The 19131-nt window shown below is 45.8% G+C and overlaps 2 protein-coding genes across 2 annotated transcripts in view; both read right to left on the bottom strand.

Annotated features, from left to right (window-relative positions):
• Positions 1-5243, bottom strand: part of LOC115291169 (kalirin-like) — a 20890-nt gene extending 15647 nt beyond the window's left edge. Inside the window, exon 1 of the mRNA XM_029938722.1 lies at positions 5108-5243. Coding sequence (XP_029794582.1) covers positions 5108-5243 — 136 coding nt within the window. The remainder of the gene's footprint in view (positions 1-5107) is intronic.
• A 9054-nt stretch (positions 5244-14297) lies between these two features.
• The window catches only part of KALRN (kalirin RhoGEF kinase), a 609954-nt gene continuing 605120 nt past the window's right edge, over positions 14298-19131 (bottom strand). The window contains exons 47-48 of the mRNA XM_029938721.1: positions 17106-17344; positions 14298-15442 (exon numbers count right to left, since the gene is read on the bottom strand). Coding sequence (XP_029794581.1) covers positions 15185-15442; positions 17106-17344 — 497 coding nt within the window. The 3' untranslated portion in view covers positions 14298-15184. The remainder of the gene's footprint in view (positions 15443-17105; positions 17345-19131) is intronic.

Genomic DNA, 19131 nt, shown 5'->3' with positions numbered 1-19131 from the left:
GAAAAGCATCGTGACGCTTTGTCATTGATGTCAAAGGCCTACCTGCTTACCTTACCTTTGCTCCCTCACCTTGCTCTCCATCCCATTTCTACCTAGTGGTCCCATTTGAACTCCCCGGCAAGGACCATGAGCCTGGATGAAATCCATGCTAATGCTTTTTCTAACTTTGACTCTGGATTATGCCCGTAGAAGATTCCTCCCTCCTTTTTCCTCGTTCTGCTTTGAAGCAAGGTGTAATATGGAGGGCGGCAGTGTGGAGGGTCATGATGGGCTTCTCGCATGGCAGTGAAACAGCCTCTGTATTTGTCTGTGGCTCCCTGTGGACTGCAAGGCCCGTGTGGGCAAGAACCTTGTTTGCTGTTGTTGCCTCGGAGCCTAGCACAATATCTGGCACATAAGAGGTCCATTGATACTTGTCAAATCTAAACAAACAAAGTGTGTAGGATTCTAATTTTGGGGAGGAATGTTGAGAAAAATGTCTTGCCATGAACTTGGAGTGTTTTCCTATTTCCATCAATTGGAATGTGACTTGCTTGGGAATCTCATCAGTCAGTCCTTGCCTGAAATTTAGGCAGCAGTGATCTTTCCCTCCTCTCTGCTCTTCCAGAGGCTGGTCCATACGGTCACATGTTTCTATCTATCATGACATCTTCCCTCATGCTATTATCCTACCAGACTCATAAACCCTTTGAAGACAGTAGCACATAGCATCTTGCACATAGTGGAAGACCAAGTATTTGCTGAATCAAATAACTCATCCAATTAGAAGACTAGAATTTAAGCCTCCTAACTACCTTGGATAAGGTGACAGAGACCTGAGGTATCAGCCCTTGGGGCCAGAAGGATTCATCATAAGCTATACATATTTCTTGAACCTCATGTTTTCCTTCCTCAGAAACAGTTTGAGAGTCCGTCGAGAGTGAACTGGGAAAGAGGAAAGAATGGGAGTCAAGATGGATGTGGTAGTGGAGGAAGATGACACTTGTATACACTGCACATGTTCTTTCTCTGAAACCCAAACCCAAGATGGCAAGGCTGGTGTAGACAGCGTGGGAAAGAGCTTCTTGGGAATCTGGTTTTATTTGAACAGCAGAGGGCGGCAGGTGGTAGCACTTCCTCCTCAGGGAGAAAAGAACCACCACAATGTGGTCCCCCAGCAACCTAGTTTCTTCCTTCCAGAGAGAATTCCAGTGTTTTCTTGGTTTTCTTCAAAACGGGAGGGTGGCAAGGTAATAGGAAAGAGTTATAGGTAAAATCAACCAGCACTGAATAAGAAGCTGAGCTTTGAAGAGAGCTTGAGCCTATTTTTCTTGCCAGTGTATGTCCAAGATTCTGACCCCATGTCCTGAGAGTGAGGGCAAAATCCTTATCTAGATAACCAGGCCACAACTGACTCCAGGAGGAAAACACACTTACCCCATTTTTTTTCTCAATTCCTCATCACCAGTCACAAATTACAGTTCAAAACTATGCATCTAGGATTCTGAAGGAACCAAAACGGCCCAAAGAAACTCAAACCAAATGTTCTAAGCTCAACTCTGAACTCCCTTGAATGAACTCAGAATTTGTATAGTCTGTCTGATTTTTCTATTCCCTTTGTGCTTGTTTCATGGGAATCTCTGTTCAGAAGAGGAAGGGAAGGGATTTTAGATGATTTTAGGTAAGGAAAATTGGCAATAAAATAAACAGATATAAGAAAACCAATTTTTAAAAATTTAGGTCTGAGTTCTGGTTTGGAGGTTTAACACTTCCTGTTTTGAATTTTTTTTTTTTACAAGTACAAGCAGGAGAGAGGGGCAGAGAAAGAGTGAATCTTAAGCAGGCTCTAGGCTCAACATGGATCCCAAACGAGGCTCGATCCCATACCGTGGGATCATGACCTGAGCTGAAGTCAAGAGTCAAGCACTCAACCGAGTCACCCAGGTGTCCCATAACCCTTCCTGTTTTCAATCTGGTTAAACCAGACACAATTTTCTGAATATTTAGGAAATATCTCTACCTCTGCTTCTTTCTAAATGGACATTAAGCAGGCTGCAATATAAAACAATATGTGAATGCAACGCAATCCCAAACAGCAATGGGAGTTCTGAAAGCTACATGAGTCAACATGCAGCCTGGTTGGAGGAAAGCTGCTCTATCCAAGGGCTCAGGCAAACCAACACCCCGCCCCTGAGGCTTTTCTGGGGTGGGCAGGGATAGGTGGGGGGATTTCTTACCTCCTAGTATTTACATTACTTTCTAGTTCTAAGTATTTTTTCTTCAACTTTAACCCCCCCCCTTTGACCCACTTGTGATAGAATGTTTTAAAATTTCCAAATGTATGAGTTTTGAAAATCATTTTTGTTTCTGATTTCTAACTTAATGGCATTGTGGTTGGAGGACCTGCTTGATAGGATACTGATTCCTGGATTTCTGATGAGACCTGCTTTATCAGTGCATGGTTGATTTTTGTAAAGAGTTGTGTTCCTGACAAGAATGTATAAGCACTAGCTGTTGGATATATAAGTCTCCATGAATGTTCAAGTGTCAAACACATTAACTGTTTTGTGGGGATTATTAGTCTGACTCTTCTTTCCACCCTTTCTCACTATTTTGATTAGAGAACATTTGGCATGTCCTTGAAAATAAAAAAGGATAAAAATATGACTTTTAACAGAATAATAAAAAAAATCTACCACCCGTCCCACAAAATAGGTAAAGCAGAAGGTGGTTACTGTGCATGCATGGGTCTCCTATGCTCTCAGCAGCCTGCAGGTCTGCTCAGAGGGGCCTGGGGGCGAAGGGGGCTGTTAGGACTTCCTTTTCATATGGCACATGTCCAACCTGGAAGTCGAGATCTTAACCTTGGATAAAGGCTTTATGGATGAATGTTCTGAGGTCTCATGCCTCAGTGATTTGACCGTCCTTACATTCCTATCCCCAAAACCTCTCTTGCTTTTTACTTTTTTATCCTTACTCTTTTTCACCTACCACGGTCTACTGCAACAGCCCTGCAAGAGGTCGGCCCCGGTTGTTTACTCAGCGGCCAGCTATCTTCCTAAAGTGCAGAGTGAACACAGACTCTGCTCAAAAGCCTATTTTTGTTCTTGTCATCCAGTGCGTCGAGTCCAGGCTTCCTAGCAAGTTCCTCGAGGCCCTCATAGTTTGGTCCCAACTCCTCTGTTAGGCTGTATCTCCTACAGCTCTTCTGATGTATCTGAACCCCAGCTACAGACCATATAATTTTTTCAAAATGTGCCAGGCACTTTCATACCTCAGGCCCTTTACTCATGCTCTCTCCTTCCACTTTACCCTTCTCCAAGACTGCTTACATTCTAGAAGTCCGTCCAACCCGTATACTACCATAATGTGAAGCCAATGAGTGTGCTCACAGGCTTCCTAGGAGACAGGCTGTGAATACACAACCTTGGGGATGATATTTAACCTCTCTGTGCTCCGGTTTTTTCATCTATAAAACAGGAACAATGATAATCATACCTATGTATTGACACTGTTGGGAGAAGGGACTCAGCAGAGCCAGGTACATAGGGAAGAAAGATAAACAGTAGCTGCTATTATTATTAGCCCAGTGCCTGAGTGGGTGTGTAAATACCCACTGAATGAATAATGGCCTCATGCTCTTAATAGAGCACGTAAAGTTTGCTGTTACATGAATCAATCAAAACCACCTCTCTCTACGTGACTGCATGCTTCTTAAGCATGGGGCCTGATCTCATGTAATTTTTGGCCCTCCATAGTACTCACTGCAATGCTTTGTGTTATTAACTTTTGATAAATGGAACTGACTAGGATCATGTTGAGCGAGCCTGTAGGTGAACCTTGGCAGAGCTGGGTTGGGGAGGGAGGTGGTGGCCTTCTCTAACAGCGGCTCTTAGAGCAACTTCTCCTGGATCACTGGCACCTCATAATCTCATTAATGTACAACATAAATGAGGTGGGCGAGGCCCCAGAAGAGGGTGACAGTACCAGAGGACATGCATGACTGGGGGTTGCTGAGTGACTATATTGGCCTGAGAAACCGATTCAGACATTTCCAACCCATATGATTGGATCTCCTTTCTTGGCTCCTGTGGTTGGACTCCTGAGTCATTGGGGTAGGGTGTGGGTGAGGCCAAGTCATCACTCCCACTGTCAAGGGATTAAAAAAGTTGTTGAGGAAGAAATTCTCCTCTAACAAGCAGATGTGCAACAAGGGAGGGCCTGAACCTTCTTAAGAAAGTACCTGAGCCTCAGTGAGCAGACTTCCTCCATACCACGTGCCAAGTTTGGTCTCTCATCTCACCAAATTCAAGACCTGCTCTGTTTCTCTCTCTCAAGTATTCTCTACACCCAACATGGGGCTCCAACTCATGACCTCGAGATCAAGAGTCACATGCTCTTCTGACTGAGCCAGACAGGCACCCCAGACTTGCTCTTTTTGTTGGTTGTGTGACCATGACCTCTCTGACACTGCTTCCCTTAGGAGGGTAAGAAAACCCTGTCTTCATAGGATCATTGGAAGGAACAGAAAACATAACAGAAATGAATGTGCAGTGGAAGATTTTCTTGTGATTCTCCCAGGAGAGAGAAAATGCCAGCGCCGGCAAGTGAAGTGCCCTTCCCTCAGTGGGAGAATATAAATCAGTCTGCACGTAGAGTCAGAACAAAGCTAGGCAACAGGAGTGAGTCTCCAGGCCAAACTTATCAGATATATTACAAAGAAAATACTTTGTAAAAATAAAAAGAGAGGAATGTGATGTTTCACTCTCTTTTCTCCAAAGAGTTCTTTTCATAAAAAAAATTCTTTTCATATAATGCATTAGCAGGCATTGGTGGAAACACACTGGCAATGCCAGGAGGCCAGTCACCTGACTGGGGTGTGAAAGTTTCCTTCAATCTGTGTGACCAGGTTATTTTGAAGGTCTGAGTCTGGGACAAGGAGCCAAAGCAGCTGAGGTGGGAGCAGCAGCCTAGCTCTTTCAAGATGTGGAAGCAGTGACTGGGGAACTGTGGGGAAGGGGCAAGGGCAGAAGGGTCAGCACTGGCCGCCCAGACCCTTCGCAGGGCTGGCGGTGGACGTTCCAGTCCCGTCTCAGGTGAAAATGCACTCAGGCCATTCCTGGCACACCCGCTTCAAAGCTAATTCCAGGGTCAAGGCACAGAATCTCCAGCTTCTTCTGTTGGAGGGTCTCAGTGTTTTCGGTTAGAAGTTCAGGAACGAGAAGGGTCTCAGAGTCCATGCAGTCCACACCTTGGATCCGCATAGCGCTCATTCCACACCAGACATAAACACCTGGCTCCTCGGGGCTGTGCAACCTCTCGCAGAAACCCGAGCTCAGAAAGGCTGAGTGGCAGCCCGAGGCCTCGCGGTTGACAGTATACAGACTGCAGTCCAGGATTTCGACTCCTGTTTGTTCCTCCCATGTGGTGCTGCCTTTGTGTGATTTTTTAAAAAGTTATCTTTACACCCAATGTGGGGTTTTAAGTCACAAACCCAAGATCAAGAGTCGGATATTCTAGGGACTGAGCCAGCTGGCACTCCACCTTTCCGTGATTTTTATTTAAGTCATACTTTCGCCCTGGAAAGCTGGGATGGGCAGAAATGATATTCCTCTTTGTTGAGCTGGAACATTGAATAAGTTGAAATCCACACAGAAAAATTGGCACTGGAAGGCAGGTCTTCTCATCTGCCAGGATCTGTGTTTTAGATTAAGAACAACTTGGAGATGGGGACTCCAAGAAAAGAGCAGATGGTGTAGGCCGGGGAACAACGGCCAGGAAAAGCCAGAATCTGCCCTCAGGGCACCTTCTCATTTTCAAACTGAAAGTAACAGCGTCTCTGCCTCAGTTTCTTCTTCTAAAAGTCTCTGAAGGGGCTGGAGTGCGGTGGAGTGGGTGGAAAGGACTCCGGGAGTTATTGTTCAGTGGGTACTGTTTCAATTCAGGATGAAGAGAAGGTTCTGGAAGTGAATAGCGGTGACAGTCGTACAACATTGTGAAGGAATTTAATGCCACTTAAAAATGGTTAAAATGGTAAATTTTATGTTATGTATGTCTTACCATAATAAAAAAAAATAAACGAAGGAGATAGGGTTCACTGAAAGTTTCTAAGTTTCTGTCAGCTCTCCAAGTCTAGGATCCTTACTCTGACTGGAAATTTCCTTCCAAAGTATCTTCGCCTTTCCAAGTACCCTCTCCCACAAGACCCTAGCCCTCTTCTCATGCAGAAAGTAACCCCCGAGCTAACTGTCTCGCAGCTGGTATAACGACTGAGGGTATGTCTACATTTAGACTGGGTGGCGGATGAGGATGAGGTTGGCTCCTTGTTGAATGGCTGGGGCAGAGATGGAGCATTTTTGGAACTGTGGCAGGCTCTTAATGTGACAGATTGATGTTCTCTGCTAAAAGTGGCCTTGGGCTTTTTTATTTTTAAATTAAGATGGATTTTTTAAATTGGACTTGACATAAAAGCTGGACTGAGAAAGTTTATCCCTGAAGATGAAGGCCCAAGTCTGGGAGGCTGGTTCAGGCCTTTCTGCTCCAGCACATGATGTAGGCAAGTAGCAGTTCTGGGACTGGACTGCAGGTGCAAAACCCCAAGTCCCCACATGGTTGCTCAGATGACTTTCCAAGGTGGCATGGGTATGGGGACCTGGCTAGCTGGGTCTTAAGAGAAATCGGTACAGCTTGGGGAGGGTCCAGCCTTCTCAGAGGTGGGCATTGGCTCAGAGGGTAGAAGCAGACCCTCAGCCCTGGAGCCCTGGCTCCAGCCTGGGCAGCAGTCAGATGGTGAGGGAGGGGCAGGACTGGGAAGCCAGAAGGGGGAGATATGGTGCTCAGCCCACCATCACATCTGCAGTCCTCATCAATAAGAGGCAGTCCGCAATCTAAGCTGTACTGGAAAAGAATGAATTAATATTAACTTGTTCCCCAAAGAGCCTAGTGTCTGATTTTCAGCCTGATTGGATTCCTCTTCCATGTAGAAACATTTCTCTCATATATATTCTCCTCTTCTCCTCTAGCCCCCAAAGTGTAATCATTACAAGATAACGTAAGGTGAGTTGTGGGCAGATCGTTGCCATTTCTAGAACAGTTCTCTCTGAGGTGTGGTTGCAGATCAACGGGGGCGGGGGGGGGGGCAGCAGGGGATGCCGGACCACGAGAGGATCATGTGGACTGGGAGCCAATCTTGTAGCGAATGATGGTGTGGCTTGTGTGCTGGGAGTGGGAAGTGGGGGCTGTACCTGAGAATATTCACATGTGTTTCTCTATAGGATAAGAAAAAGGATGGATACATTACATCAGAATTGCCTCCTTTTACATAACTGGATGTTCCTGGAAAGCTTTGTAAGCCAGATTCTTAGGATTCAAGGTGCTTTACTTTCCTCTTAATTAGCATTCAAGGATGTGTCTATAAACCTCCATAAAACAATATAGTGGGGCATATACTAGTCCTGAGCGTAGCAAGCAGCTGGTCTGGAAGCAAAGACCCAAAGAAACTTCTCCTTAAGAGAACCCTTCAATCCACCAACTAAGAAAAACAATAGTAAGGGAAAGAATTTGGTAGTGATATATGTGTGGGAAGCAGGGGAAAAGAGCCTAAATACAGCTAGGATTGCAGTCAACATGCTGGCATCAGGTGAAGGCGTAGGCAGTCAAGAGGGCAGGACTTAGCATTCAGAGACCTAGCACGGAGCAGGGCACGGGGTGCATAGGCCAGCATGTCGGCTGGGCTCCAGGCACAGGGGCTCAGAGCATAAGCCACAGGGGGTGTAGGTCAGTTCCCCGGGGCACAGGGACCCAACTCAGTCAGGTAACACATATTACAGTCATCAGGTTCAGGAGATAAGGGTGAGGTTGGGGGCCAGGATGGGCATGGTAGTGATGCCCCCAATTACTAATTTAGCAGCCAGCGGCCTTCAGGAGGCCACCTGTTTCTCAAGCTGAGTCTTTAATAGCTCTTTTTAGTATGCAGCCCTGGCCATTTCCCCCCTCTGCAATGAACGCCGCAATAAAGTTCTACTTACCTATCCTTGGGAAAATTCTCAACTCATGTTGAACAGGTTGACTTTCCATAGCATATTTGTTGTTTGTGTCTGAAAATTCTAAGTTAGCAGTGCCAAGAGGCCTGTTTCCCCTCAGCACCTGCTTGTGTGCTCAGTTAACTTTAACGTGGCAACACAGCATGTGAACTCACTGATGCTTACAAGGATCTGGATGGAAGGAATATGTGAGGGCAGCCTGCACACCTACTACAGAAAACTTGGATTAACCAGAATATTTGGTTAGTTTCTAACACATGCCCCCCAACAGTGCCAGTTAATTGAAATGTCTGTCTCAAGCACTGTATCTGAGAACTTTTCAGACATGCATCAACACAATTCATGGCTTTCTTCCCTTCAGCACTAACGTCCTACTACCTTTGCTTACACATCCCAAAGCACCTCCCTGGGACCCATCACCTTTAGTCTATGCAAAGGGCTGTGAGCCTTGGATGAATCAGAACCGTAGACATGTGTTCAACTCACAAAACAGGGCTAACACGTGTGTACGTGTGTGTTTACATAGTTTTGCTTATCTAAATGTAGAATGGAGCATCTCATTATATCAGGCAACTTTCTCCGTTTGCATTGCTCACCTGGCTCCATATCACTCTGTGCCAACTTCTTGCCCTTCTTGCACTTCTCTCCCTAGTTCACCTGAGCTAAAAAGAGGTCCCAAATTGCCTTCTAGATGGCAAATATCTGGGTTTCCCCCTCCCTATGCCTGGACTTCCTCTCTTTGCAGGTGACATCTCTGATGTCATCTGACACAGGCCAGCAACACTTAGACTGGAGATACACTGTCACAAGGGGGCTACAAGGTGATAGGTGTGGGCTCCATGGGAGCAGGTGCCTGTCCTATGAAATGCAAGGTAAGCAGAGCCATAAATCTCCCTTGGCTGCATCTTTCTCGAAGATACATTTAGACTATGAATGCCGTACCCACTTCCTCCCAGGGTGGAGCACTGCATTGACCTACACATGCCGAATTTAGGCTTGTGGCAATACCCACAGCCACAAGTGACCATTGTATCCTGGCAGAACTCCTGATTTCGACAACTTGGCTCTGGCCTCATTCAACACAATTGGCATCTTCCACAGCTCATTTACCCCTTCTTGGGCAGAATAGTTTTTCTTGGGTTTTGTGGTGGTTGTCGTAATATGGTGGTGGATTTCTTTGGAATTAGGTCAAATTAGAATAAGAATAATAAAGGTTCATCCAGTCAAGTGAAAAGCTTAGGTCTATACAAAGGAAAAGATTAAAAAAAAACCACTCTCTATTTACTTAGAGGAAATCTCTACACTTTTATCCATTCCTGGTGATGGGAACACAGACTTGGAGAAAAACATGCCAATTTCCCCTGAAAGACAAAATGTCAGGGAAAGCCAGCTCCATGTTTGTTCTAATTGTCTAGGGTTTGTAAAATCATGAGGGTTGTCACTCAGTAGCAAGCCATGTAGGAGTCCTGTTTCTCTAACCCAAGACAGTTTCTAGCCAAGAAGGGGTTGGAAGTTGATTTGACTCGATGTTCTTGTGGGTGGAGGTGTTAATTCCACTCCCATGCCCCTGGAACCCTCCAGGGTAAGAGAGGTCCCTGACAACTTCTTAGTCTTTCCATCTCTAGAGAGTCCTCTGCTAAGGCTACAGAAGGAAGGCCATTCCCAGGGCTGCTTTTACTTCTGGTGGGACAGCCACCCCCCAGGAGCCCTGGGCCTGGGCAGATGCAGAGGCCTGGGCTGCAGTCACTCACTCCCTCTCCATTAGCGATACACAGTGACTAGGGGCCATAACTACTCCATGATTTTGCTGGGGCCTCAAGGGAGGAATAGATTCTAGTAGAAGAACCAGTTGAAGAGGATAAAGGAGAAAGAAAAAGAAGGGAAAGAAAGGAAGGAGAAACAAATAAGGGAGAAACTATAAGTAAAACGGTTCTTGTCTTTCAACTGGGAATCAGCCACTCTTTATAATGCCATTTTCCTTGGGGGGAAAATGAGCTCTAAGTTTCTAGTAATGAAGTTGGATATCTTCTATACAAAGCCATACCTGCCAACGACGGAAATATTAAGCAAGCATTCAAGAGAACCAGAAATATTAGTTTGTGTGTGTTTTTTAAAAAATAATCTAGCTCATTTTTCTATCAGAATTGAGCTGACTTAATTTTCTTTTCTGTTTTTAAGTTGGGATGGCACACCCAGATGTGCCCTAAGATCACAATTTATCCTCGACTAGCTGGTCACTTCAGCAAGGTCACCGTTACAGAACACATTTAAAAAGACAATCATTACAGGAAACAGGACAATAGCTGCTTCTACCTCCATGCTAGTATTAGGGTCAAGATCATCACACTCTGACTCCTCGGAACTGTTCGTCTCCTTGAAGGGCAGCATGAGGAGGGGAAGAAAGAGAAAACAGTTAGAACCGCAGGCAGCTTTTGCTGGCAAGTGAGGAGAACTTCAGAAAGGCATGAGCAATGGGAAGTTGGGCAGAAAAAAACCCAGTGCTTCTAAGGAGGGGTGCTGATCACCGAGGGCGGCAGCATGCTCTTTCCAGGGGGGAGAGGCTGGGATCGTGTGCGGCCGCGAGTCTCACAGGGAAGAGCAGTGGAAGCAACCACATGAAGCATGAGTGCTGGGTAATTTAAACTCTTGTCTCCTGTGAGGCTGGACTTCCCAGATGAGAGTGAAGGAGGGAACACAATTTCTTTTCCCCAAGAAGGACGTTAGAATGGGTTTCAGTTGTTCTTATTTTGCTCAGGAAGGGGGAAAACTGCCAGGTAGATAATTACACGCTCTAGTAATATTAAACACGAGCAGTCTAACTCCCATGGTCCAGAGTCAGATCTTTCCAGAGGGCCCGTTGCAAGGAAAGCAGACCCCATCATCTCAAGATGGGGGCAACAAGGGTCTGCCAAAGCTGAGAATCAGTGGGTTCCTAGTAAGAGGTAGATTTTTACAAAACAGAAACTTGGGCTTCGCCAATGTGCCTCCCTTTCCTGCCCACATGTAGGTCTGAAAATGTCATCGTCTGAATTCTGGGGAAAAGAAATGAAACTTTACCAAGGACACAGTGGCCCTTAAATTCCAAACCTCAGACTTCACACGGTTGTAGGTTTGGCAAGCACTCCTAATCTCCTTACCCTGTGTGTATTTTCAAACCTAGGATACTGAACGGACAACTTTGAGAGCTTTAGTATGAATCAAGCATCTTGCATTTTTACAAAAATAATGCTGCAGATAACTTTGTTATAAAACATGTGCACAGTATAAAGAGAAAGGTATAAAAGAAAATAAAAGATACTTACGTATTTGAATTGACGTTGCCAGGAGAAATAAAAAATGAAAAATAAATTGATCTTGCATGCAAAATCCTGCTAAACTACTTCCCCTCTGGTCCCCACACTGGGAAAAACAAAACCCCATCCACCCAATTTGCTTCGTGAGAATGCTGCAGGGAGTAGATGAGAGGTGGGACACAGCTCTGGAATACCTTACTCACTTTAACAGAGACTTTGTTGCCCAGAATATCCTTGGGTTTACGAGGCCCTGTGGCTTCATTTTTACCCGTGTTCTCCACTTCCGCCCGCTTTCTCATTCGTAGGGTATGCCATGAACATGACTTCCTGTTGTACCAAAAAATGCACCAATCAAAATGGCAGGTCAGGGCACAGTGAGGCGGTGGGTGGGCTCGCCACCCTGGGGTGGGTCAGTAGGTGAGGTGCTCCAGTCAAGCCCCAGCTTCAGAGGCCCCACACCTGCGTGCCAGCTCCTGTGGTGGCCGGCAGCCAGCTGAGCTCACCTCCAGTAACGAGTGAGGATGAGCTTTGACCCCTCCTGATAGATGTGCAAGGTTGCCCGTAACATTTGAGGAAGATATGAGTACTGGGTTATTAAACTCTACCAAGGAAAGTTTTTACATTGTACTGCTGAGCCCTTCGAGGACTGAGGAATTCCCTTCCTGAGCAGTGTGGTGGCTGGTGGAAGAACGGAGTGGAGCTGGGGCGTGGGGGGAGCAAAACAGAAAAGAGAAGTGTGTTTTACAGTGTATAAGCTCCTGGACCTTTCCCAGGACCAGAAATAAAGACCCAAAAGGATGATTTTGAGGTTTTCATCTCATTATTTGTATTTGGGCTGTGGCTACTTCCAAACACTGCAGTGCAGATAAAAATTTTTTTTTCTGGGGCATTTTACTTAATACACCGTTGAACACCACTCATTTATCTGGATATTTTTGGATGAATTGCTTCTTGGCCTATGTCCTTCACATCACTCAGTGTTTGTGAATAAAAAGCTCTGACAACTGCTAGGAGACCCTAGAGTTTTCCTGCTGGGAGAAGACCCAATGTGTGCTCTCAGTGAGGCGAGGGCAGCAATCTCCTTTCACACTACCCTTACCTTCTTCCTTCCCACAAGGAGGTCGGAAGCTACTACCCAGACTTGTAAAGAGAAACTCAGAGCAGAGCTCTTGAGTTGCACATATGTCAGGACTCAAAAGACAAAGACACCAAAAGCCAAGTCACAAACAACATTAGTGACCCTGGGCAGGCATCATCAATTTCAGGTGTGGTCATAGAATTTGGAAGAAGTTCTATCATTGCCTGGAATAAGTGAGGTTGGCTTTCCTTCAGTGTGTCCTTGTCAAATTTGGGCCTTTGCAGACAGAGATTGATAAAAAGAGCCTTTGTTAAGGGGGGGGGGCAGGCATATGAGATTTAGGAGGAAGGAGAAAGTTTCAAAATGTACAGCATATCTTCCATAACCTCATGTCAGGAATTTTAGGACGTCCTGAAGGTGTTCCCAAAATATTTATCACTAATACACATGCTCAGTGATCACCTTTCTGAAGAGGAAAGGGCAAGAATAGTCATGTTCTCAATTTGGGGGTTAAGTAAGCTCCACCAGAAAGCAAGAATCTCTTGGCCAGACCTTCTCTTGTATCCCCTGAATAGGCAGGCTCTCTAGCACACCAGCAACTCGCTTCTGGTTGTTGTACCGGAGCAAGAAGCAGTCATGGAAACTAACCTTAGATAATATCACTGTTAACTCCCAACATTCACTTCATATCTTTACCCCCCACATCCACATCCCTGACCCAGTGTGAGGACATCTTGAGTCAGGGAGGCGCATGCCAAAGAGGTTCCCAGGGCTAACAGCACAGTGAGTGCGTGTGAGAGTGTGGGGGTGTGCTCCTGTGTTTATTACAACCCTCTGGGTCATTCAGTGTGCTTGGTGAGAAACTAGAATTGTGACAAATAATGTTCAGAAGGAAGACTCAGAGTAGTATCAGTGGCAGGACAGGGTCAATTTCATATTCTTCTTTCCAGAAGTCATCGTCATGGTTTGGGGAGCTTCCGTCTCTTGGCCACAAGCCCAGGAACTGATGTGGAAACAGGGTTTCAGTGACATCTATGCTGTGGGTATCACAACCAGCTCTGCCTCTTGTGGTCACAGCAGGCCCTGGGGAGGGTGCAGTGAGTGTCCTCCACTGATAAATACTGACAGCCACTTTAAGTCAGACGCTCTGTTCCATCCCCGCCAGCCCCTGTGCAAGAGGGGCTGACAAGGAACCAGCATGACCCATTTGTATTTGGATCTGTTCTCTTTTACCCAGGGTCACATCCCAAGGAAGGCAGGAAAAAGTGACCAAAAGACACAAAAGTGAGGAGGAAGTGCTGAGTGCCTTGAGAATTAGATTGCAAATTGTGACAAGATAGCTCATAAGGCCAGTGACTAATAAGAACGTCAATGCTTTGAGGGCCTTTATTTCCAAGGCTTCTTAAAAGGTACCAAAACCAAATGTCTTGAGAGTAAAATGGATTTGGTCTATGGTGCCTTAGAGACCCCCACTGATTTCTAGCTGGGTCTGTGGTTACCTAGAAAGGCCAGGGTGACATTGCTAGCCTCTGTCCCCCGAGCTAGAGAAAGTGCCAAAGCAGCCCTGTGTTCTGTGGGTGTCCCTGCCGAGCTATGTCACGGGGAGCACCTCCCACCTCTGCCGTGGATGACCACCGAGCCTGGAGAGTGGTGGGGGATGCAAGCTAAACCCAGTCTTGTGCTCGAGTCATCGCTTCATGTCAGCACCTCAAGGGCGCCCAGCGTGATGGCATCCAATCTGAATCAGTCCGCATCTCAGAGGTTAGAGAGAACCCCTAGGGGCTGTTTATAAGGAAAGCCTAGTATTGGAGCTTGGGTGACAAAAGCACTTTTTGTGTAGGGAAAACTGCCAACACATTCAACCAATTCCTAAAATACAGACAAGAAAAGAAAGAATGAAAAAAGAATTGTTTGCACATTTATAACTCCCAGAATAGTGAAATAGGGGAAAAAGGGTCAACTAGCCTTTAACCTCATTAAAACATGCTCATGGTGAAAATTTATTTTACATATTTAAAATAGTACATTTAAAATGATTAGTTACATTACAGGTACAATGATGAACATTGTGGCTCTCCATTTATATTGCACAACCTGACTTCATCCATATGGGGTTCCTTAAATAGTGCAAAATACTTTATACAGGAATGTGTTCGGAAGGGTCTTCGCAACCAAAATAAGGAAAAGAAATATCTTACAAATTACCATGAACATATATTAAAGTGACAGGGGAGGGGAGAAATTAAAAAAAAAAAAAGGTACAATCTGTACAGAGGAATCGCCATAGACAACCAAAAAGTTCCCTCTCTCCTAAGAGAAGCAGCGGGCCGCTGACCTGCACAGGTCTGGCATTGGTGCTAAGGTAATTTTTTGGTGTCAATCAAAAAAATTTATATATATCAGTAACTTAATACAATATAAATAAAGTCCAGTCCAGTGGATCCTGTGGTGGGTCAAATGGAGCAACGGAAGGCATGCCTTTTGTCATCTAGGGTTTCAGGAGGGTTCTTTTCTTAATGGGGGAAGGGAAGGAAGAAAAACGAACAGAAAATTATAAACCAAAAGGGGAAAAAAACCCCACAGCCACTACCGTCAGCAAGCACAAGGAAGCCGGACACCCGGGCCTGGACGCCCCGCGCCGCGTGCGGTCCAGCCCTCAGACATTGGCTCCGGTGGCACTGTCGAGAACAAGCCGCGCCAGTTCCCTAGCATGTGTTTGCATTTTTGTGTTCTTTGTTTGGTTTTGATTTTCTAATCCACACACTCCTCTCCCAGGGAAGCCAACGAGGCACTTACTTGATGCTTCCGTCACTACTTTCTGCTGCCGCGGTGGCTTTGGTGAGGGGTGCCAGGACGCTGCCCGGGACCCAGCCCTCAGCCGCGGGGGAGCGGTCGCTGGCAGGCTGGTACACCAGGCACATGTTCTGCTGGTTGACGGCGAGGACCTGGACCACCTCACCTTGGCTCACACAGATTTCGTTCTCCTTCAGTGCATAGTAATCTTTGATCACGGCCATAGACGAGGTCCCATTGCAGCTCCCCAGGTCGCCCTGCTGAAAGACAAGGGCAAGAGGGGCGCGGATACAGGAAGGCCGGCTTACATGGCAGGCTCTCTGCCAAAGTTAAAGGCCAAACTTCCCACCAGCAGGGCAAATAGCAGGCAGGAGAAAATCTTGAGCAATAAAGTGATATCTCTAAATGTGCTCTGAAAAATCTATTTTTTACAGCAATGTTGCCTAAAATATTATAATCAAGGGTGCATGGGTAGAGAACTGTCCAGTGTGGGGAAGAGCATAAACACACCTTCCACCGGGAAGCCCCTCGCTAGCATGCAGCCTTCCCGCCAGCATCCTCTAATGTAAGGAAGAGGGTGGCACAGGGAGATGTAAGCCCCTGGGCAGAGTAAGGTCAGGGCAAGGGTCAGGTCAGGGCACAGTCCCGTAGTCGAAAGAAGACAGACCCTCTGAAACATTTTTTCTTCTTTTTGAAAAAGCATCAGTTTCACGCTACATGCTGATCTTCTTTGAGGCAGAAGTAACAAGACATTTGCCCAATTCAATGGCAAGCCCATGACCTACCATGACCCAACTCTAGTGGGAACAAAACTCCTCTGGTCCCCCCTGTGTTCATTAACACAAGAGGTCACACCTCTGTGGCTCTTTCACAAGATGATACCGGGAAAGCTACTTCTAGCCTGTACCTCCCAGGGAGGCCTGGCTCCCTCACAGATCACGATGAGAGCCAGAAACTCTTCAAAGAATTTGACAAAAAGCCAATATGACTTCAACTAATTCACAAGGGGTTTTTAAGGTAGAAATCATTTCTAGGTAATGTAATGAAAAGGTCAGTATAGTTATTCTAATACAGAATTGAACTTGGATATTAATAGTTGATTTTTTAAAAATATTTTTTATTAATAGTAAATTTAAAAAATCAATACCATCCAATAATTTGAATAAAATAAATAAAACTATAAAAGCAGAACCTGTAAGTAAAAAAAAATGTAGACATTCCTAGTCACAGACCCATTGTGTTCTAGAGGCAACTGGGGCCTAATGAGATTAATGAACTGCCTAAGGTTCTAGGCATGGAAAACAGATTGCCTGAATTCCTAATCTAGAACTTTCCCCATTTATTCCCATGCCTACCACTTTGGAGGGTCCTACACCAGCTGTGTAGATGTGTCTACAGTTAATTCTATGCTGTCCTCACAGTGATGTTTGAATTGTGGATTATCTGTGATAAACGTCTAATCCAAGCTTGCTTTTCCCATTTACCCACAGACGAGCCATTTCCCCTTGCTGCATCCGCCAGTGGAGGGTAGAGGATGGTGAGCTCACGTCAGCAGCTCATCATTAGAAAGGGTGATCCCTTGAAGACGTCAAACACTAGAGTTGTGACTTTCAGGTGACCCGAAGCACCACTACTCTGTTTGGTATAAGTCATCACTACCACTACAAAATTACAGTATATTTGCTGAGTTTCTGCAGATGACAGTAGCTCTTTAACACAGAATGTCTGAGCACAGGGGGCCAGTCTAACTCACTCAATATGCAGGGGAAGAAAGAGAAGTAATTGAGGCTAGGCTATATCAGTGGGTTGTTCTGGTAAATGGGCAGCATAAAAAGAAGTAATTTCATTTTTCTAAAGTGGGCACAGAGGCTGTGTCCTCAGAGTGGTGGTGAGTGTGGGGGGTAATGGGCTGTCACTTACCTTGCTGGCCTCAAACTTGTCCCCAGGCTGGTGATAGTCAAACCCTGGACTGCCATTGGAGGTAGATATCTTCAGGGGTGGCAGAGGCGGGTTATAGCTGGAGCCCTTTGGAGGCTTGTCAGAGGCCCCGGGGACAGAGGAGTAGGGCCTGGGGCTGGCTTGGGGAGCCCTAGATGGCTGGGACCTCATCACGGCTGTGCTCCTTTCTTTCCGCTGATACTCAATGGGTGACTGTAGTGCTGCAGGGTAAGAGCAGACAGTTACTCTGAGGTCTAGGAATCTCACAAGGATGTGGAAGCAAGATACACACAGGCTTTATGCCAGGCATAATGGTAATACACGAGGAAGACATACCCTTGTTTGTAAGGAACTTATAATCTACTGTGGGAGCTAAGAAATCTACCTTAATCATGGAAATGCAAAAACAAAATGGCGTCGTATATGAGGTGCAAAGTGCTGTGCAAAAGGATGGAGAGGGGCCTTCGTAGTGTGTCTATGTGTGTGGCTGGACACCTTTATGGGGGTGGTGGTGGTACGAAGCTTCAGAGCGTGCAGGAGGTGGACAGGTGTGAAGTGTGTCTGGGCAATAGGATGGAGTCAGGGCACCTGCAACAGAAGAGCCACGGGTGGAGGAGGAGATGAGACGTACGGGAGGCCTTGGCCCCATGACTGAACAGTCCACAAAACCCAGCTAATGAGTCTCGGTTTAATTCTGAAGACCATGAGAAGTGATTCGATTAAATGAATTTGAACATTTTAAATTCTCTCTCCAGAGCCATACTTGAGGAACATTAACCTTGGAGCAGCAGTTGGGAGGAGGGCCTGGGGAGGCTGGTTCAGAAGCCAGGAGACAGTGGCAAGTGAGAGATCCAAGCGGAACAGAGCCAATGAAAATGTAGACTGGACGTGGGGTTCGGAGGGTGATTAGACTCTGTCTCAGCCTCAATGGGAGAGGGAGGCAAGAACTGATGGTGACTCCGCTTTGGGGACTAGCAGAATGGTCGCCAGTGGAACTCAGGGGACAGAGGAAATACATGAGCTTTGTTTTACAGAGTTTAAGATAAGAGAGTTGCAAGGCCTGAGTACTAACGAGGTATAGCCAGGCAAAAGTCAGACAGGTCAAATTCTGTAATAATGACTTCCAGGGCTGGCCCAATTTTGTCATTTTTATCAGTATTTTCTGGAACACATATTTAAGTAGGTTAACAGCTGGGGCCCAGAGAACTTTCAATTATAGGGATACTTCTATAGTGATAAGTATGTACTTCAGTAGGACTCAACATAGGGTTCACACTTCCTTCTCTTTGAGGTCGCAGGAGGGAAAGGCTGGCCCTGAGATGCCTGCGTGCCTCTGTAAGTAAAAAGCTAGCCCTACTCTGTCCCTACATCCTTGTCTCGTGACTGTGTCAAAGGATAAAACAGGCTCTTGCCAGAGCTCAGCCTTTCTCCCTAGACGGTGTTCTGTAGGCATTAAATATTTAGGTATTGATAATCGAGTTCAGTAATATCTCCATAATTCACTATATTAAGAGAAAGGTCTCTTGGAACCATGTAAAAGTCTGAACCACTGATTATGCCCAAAGAAATGTAGTCATAAGTTTTAAGTAGCTAGCAGAGAGGTCTGAAGCAGGCCTTATCAAACTGACTTTATGAATCAGCACCCACCACGTGGAATTGGGGTATTACCTGATTAAATGTACTAACTGTGCTGAAGTGTTTCAAAGTAATGCGGCTTTTTAAAATGAATGACACAGAGAGGCGTTGTTCTTCGCTAGTCTCAGTTTGCATAGCTCAGGTCTTAGCATCAGGGAAGTGGATCCTTCCTGAGAGGGTTTGTTTCTGTCTAATATATAGCATCTTATGCCTGATCCTGTTTCTTTCTTTGCTTTGTGTGCTAGAGAGCTCATAGATAAATGTGTGCCCTACCATTAGCAACTATACTGTAGTTTGTGGTTGAAAGCCTCATTGTAAGTTATACGGTTCTGGGTTCAAGTCCTTTTCCTATCACCTACTGTTGTTGTGACCT

Source organism: Suricata suricatta, chromosome 5 (genome assembly GCF_006229205.1).
Source record: "Suricata suricatta isolate VVHF042 chromosome 5, meerkat_22Aug2017_6uvM2_HiC, whole genome shotgun sequence".
In the NCBI taxonomy this organism is placed as follows: Eukaryota; Metazoa; Chordata; class Mammalia; order Carnivora; family Herpestidae; genus Suricata; species Suricata suricatta.
This window is presented reverse-complemented; position numbering and strand designations above follow the sequence as displayed.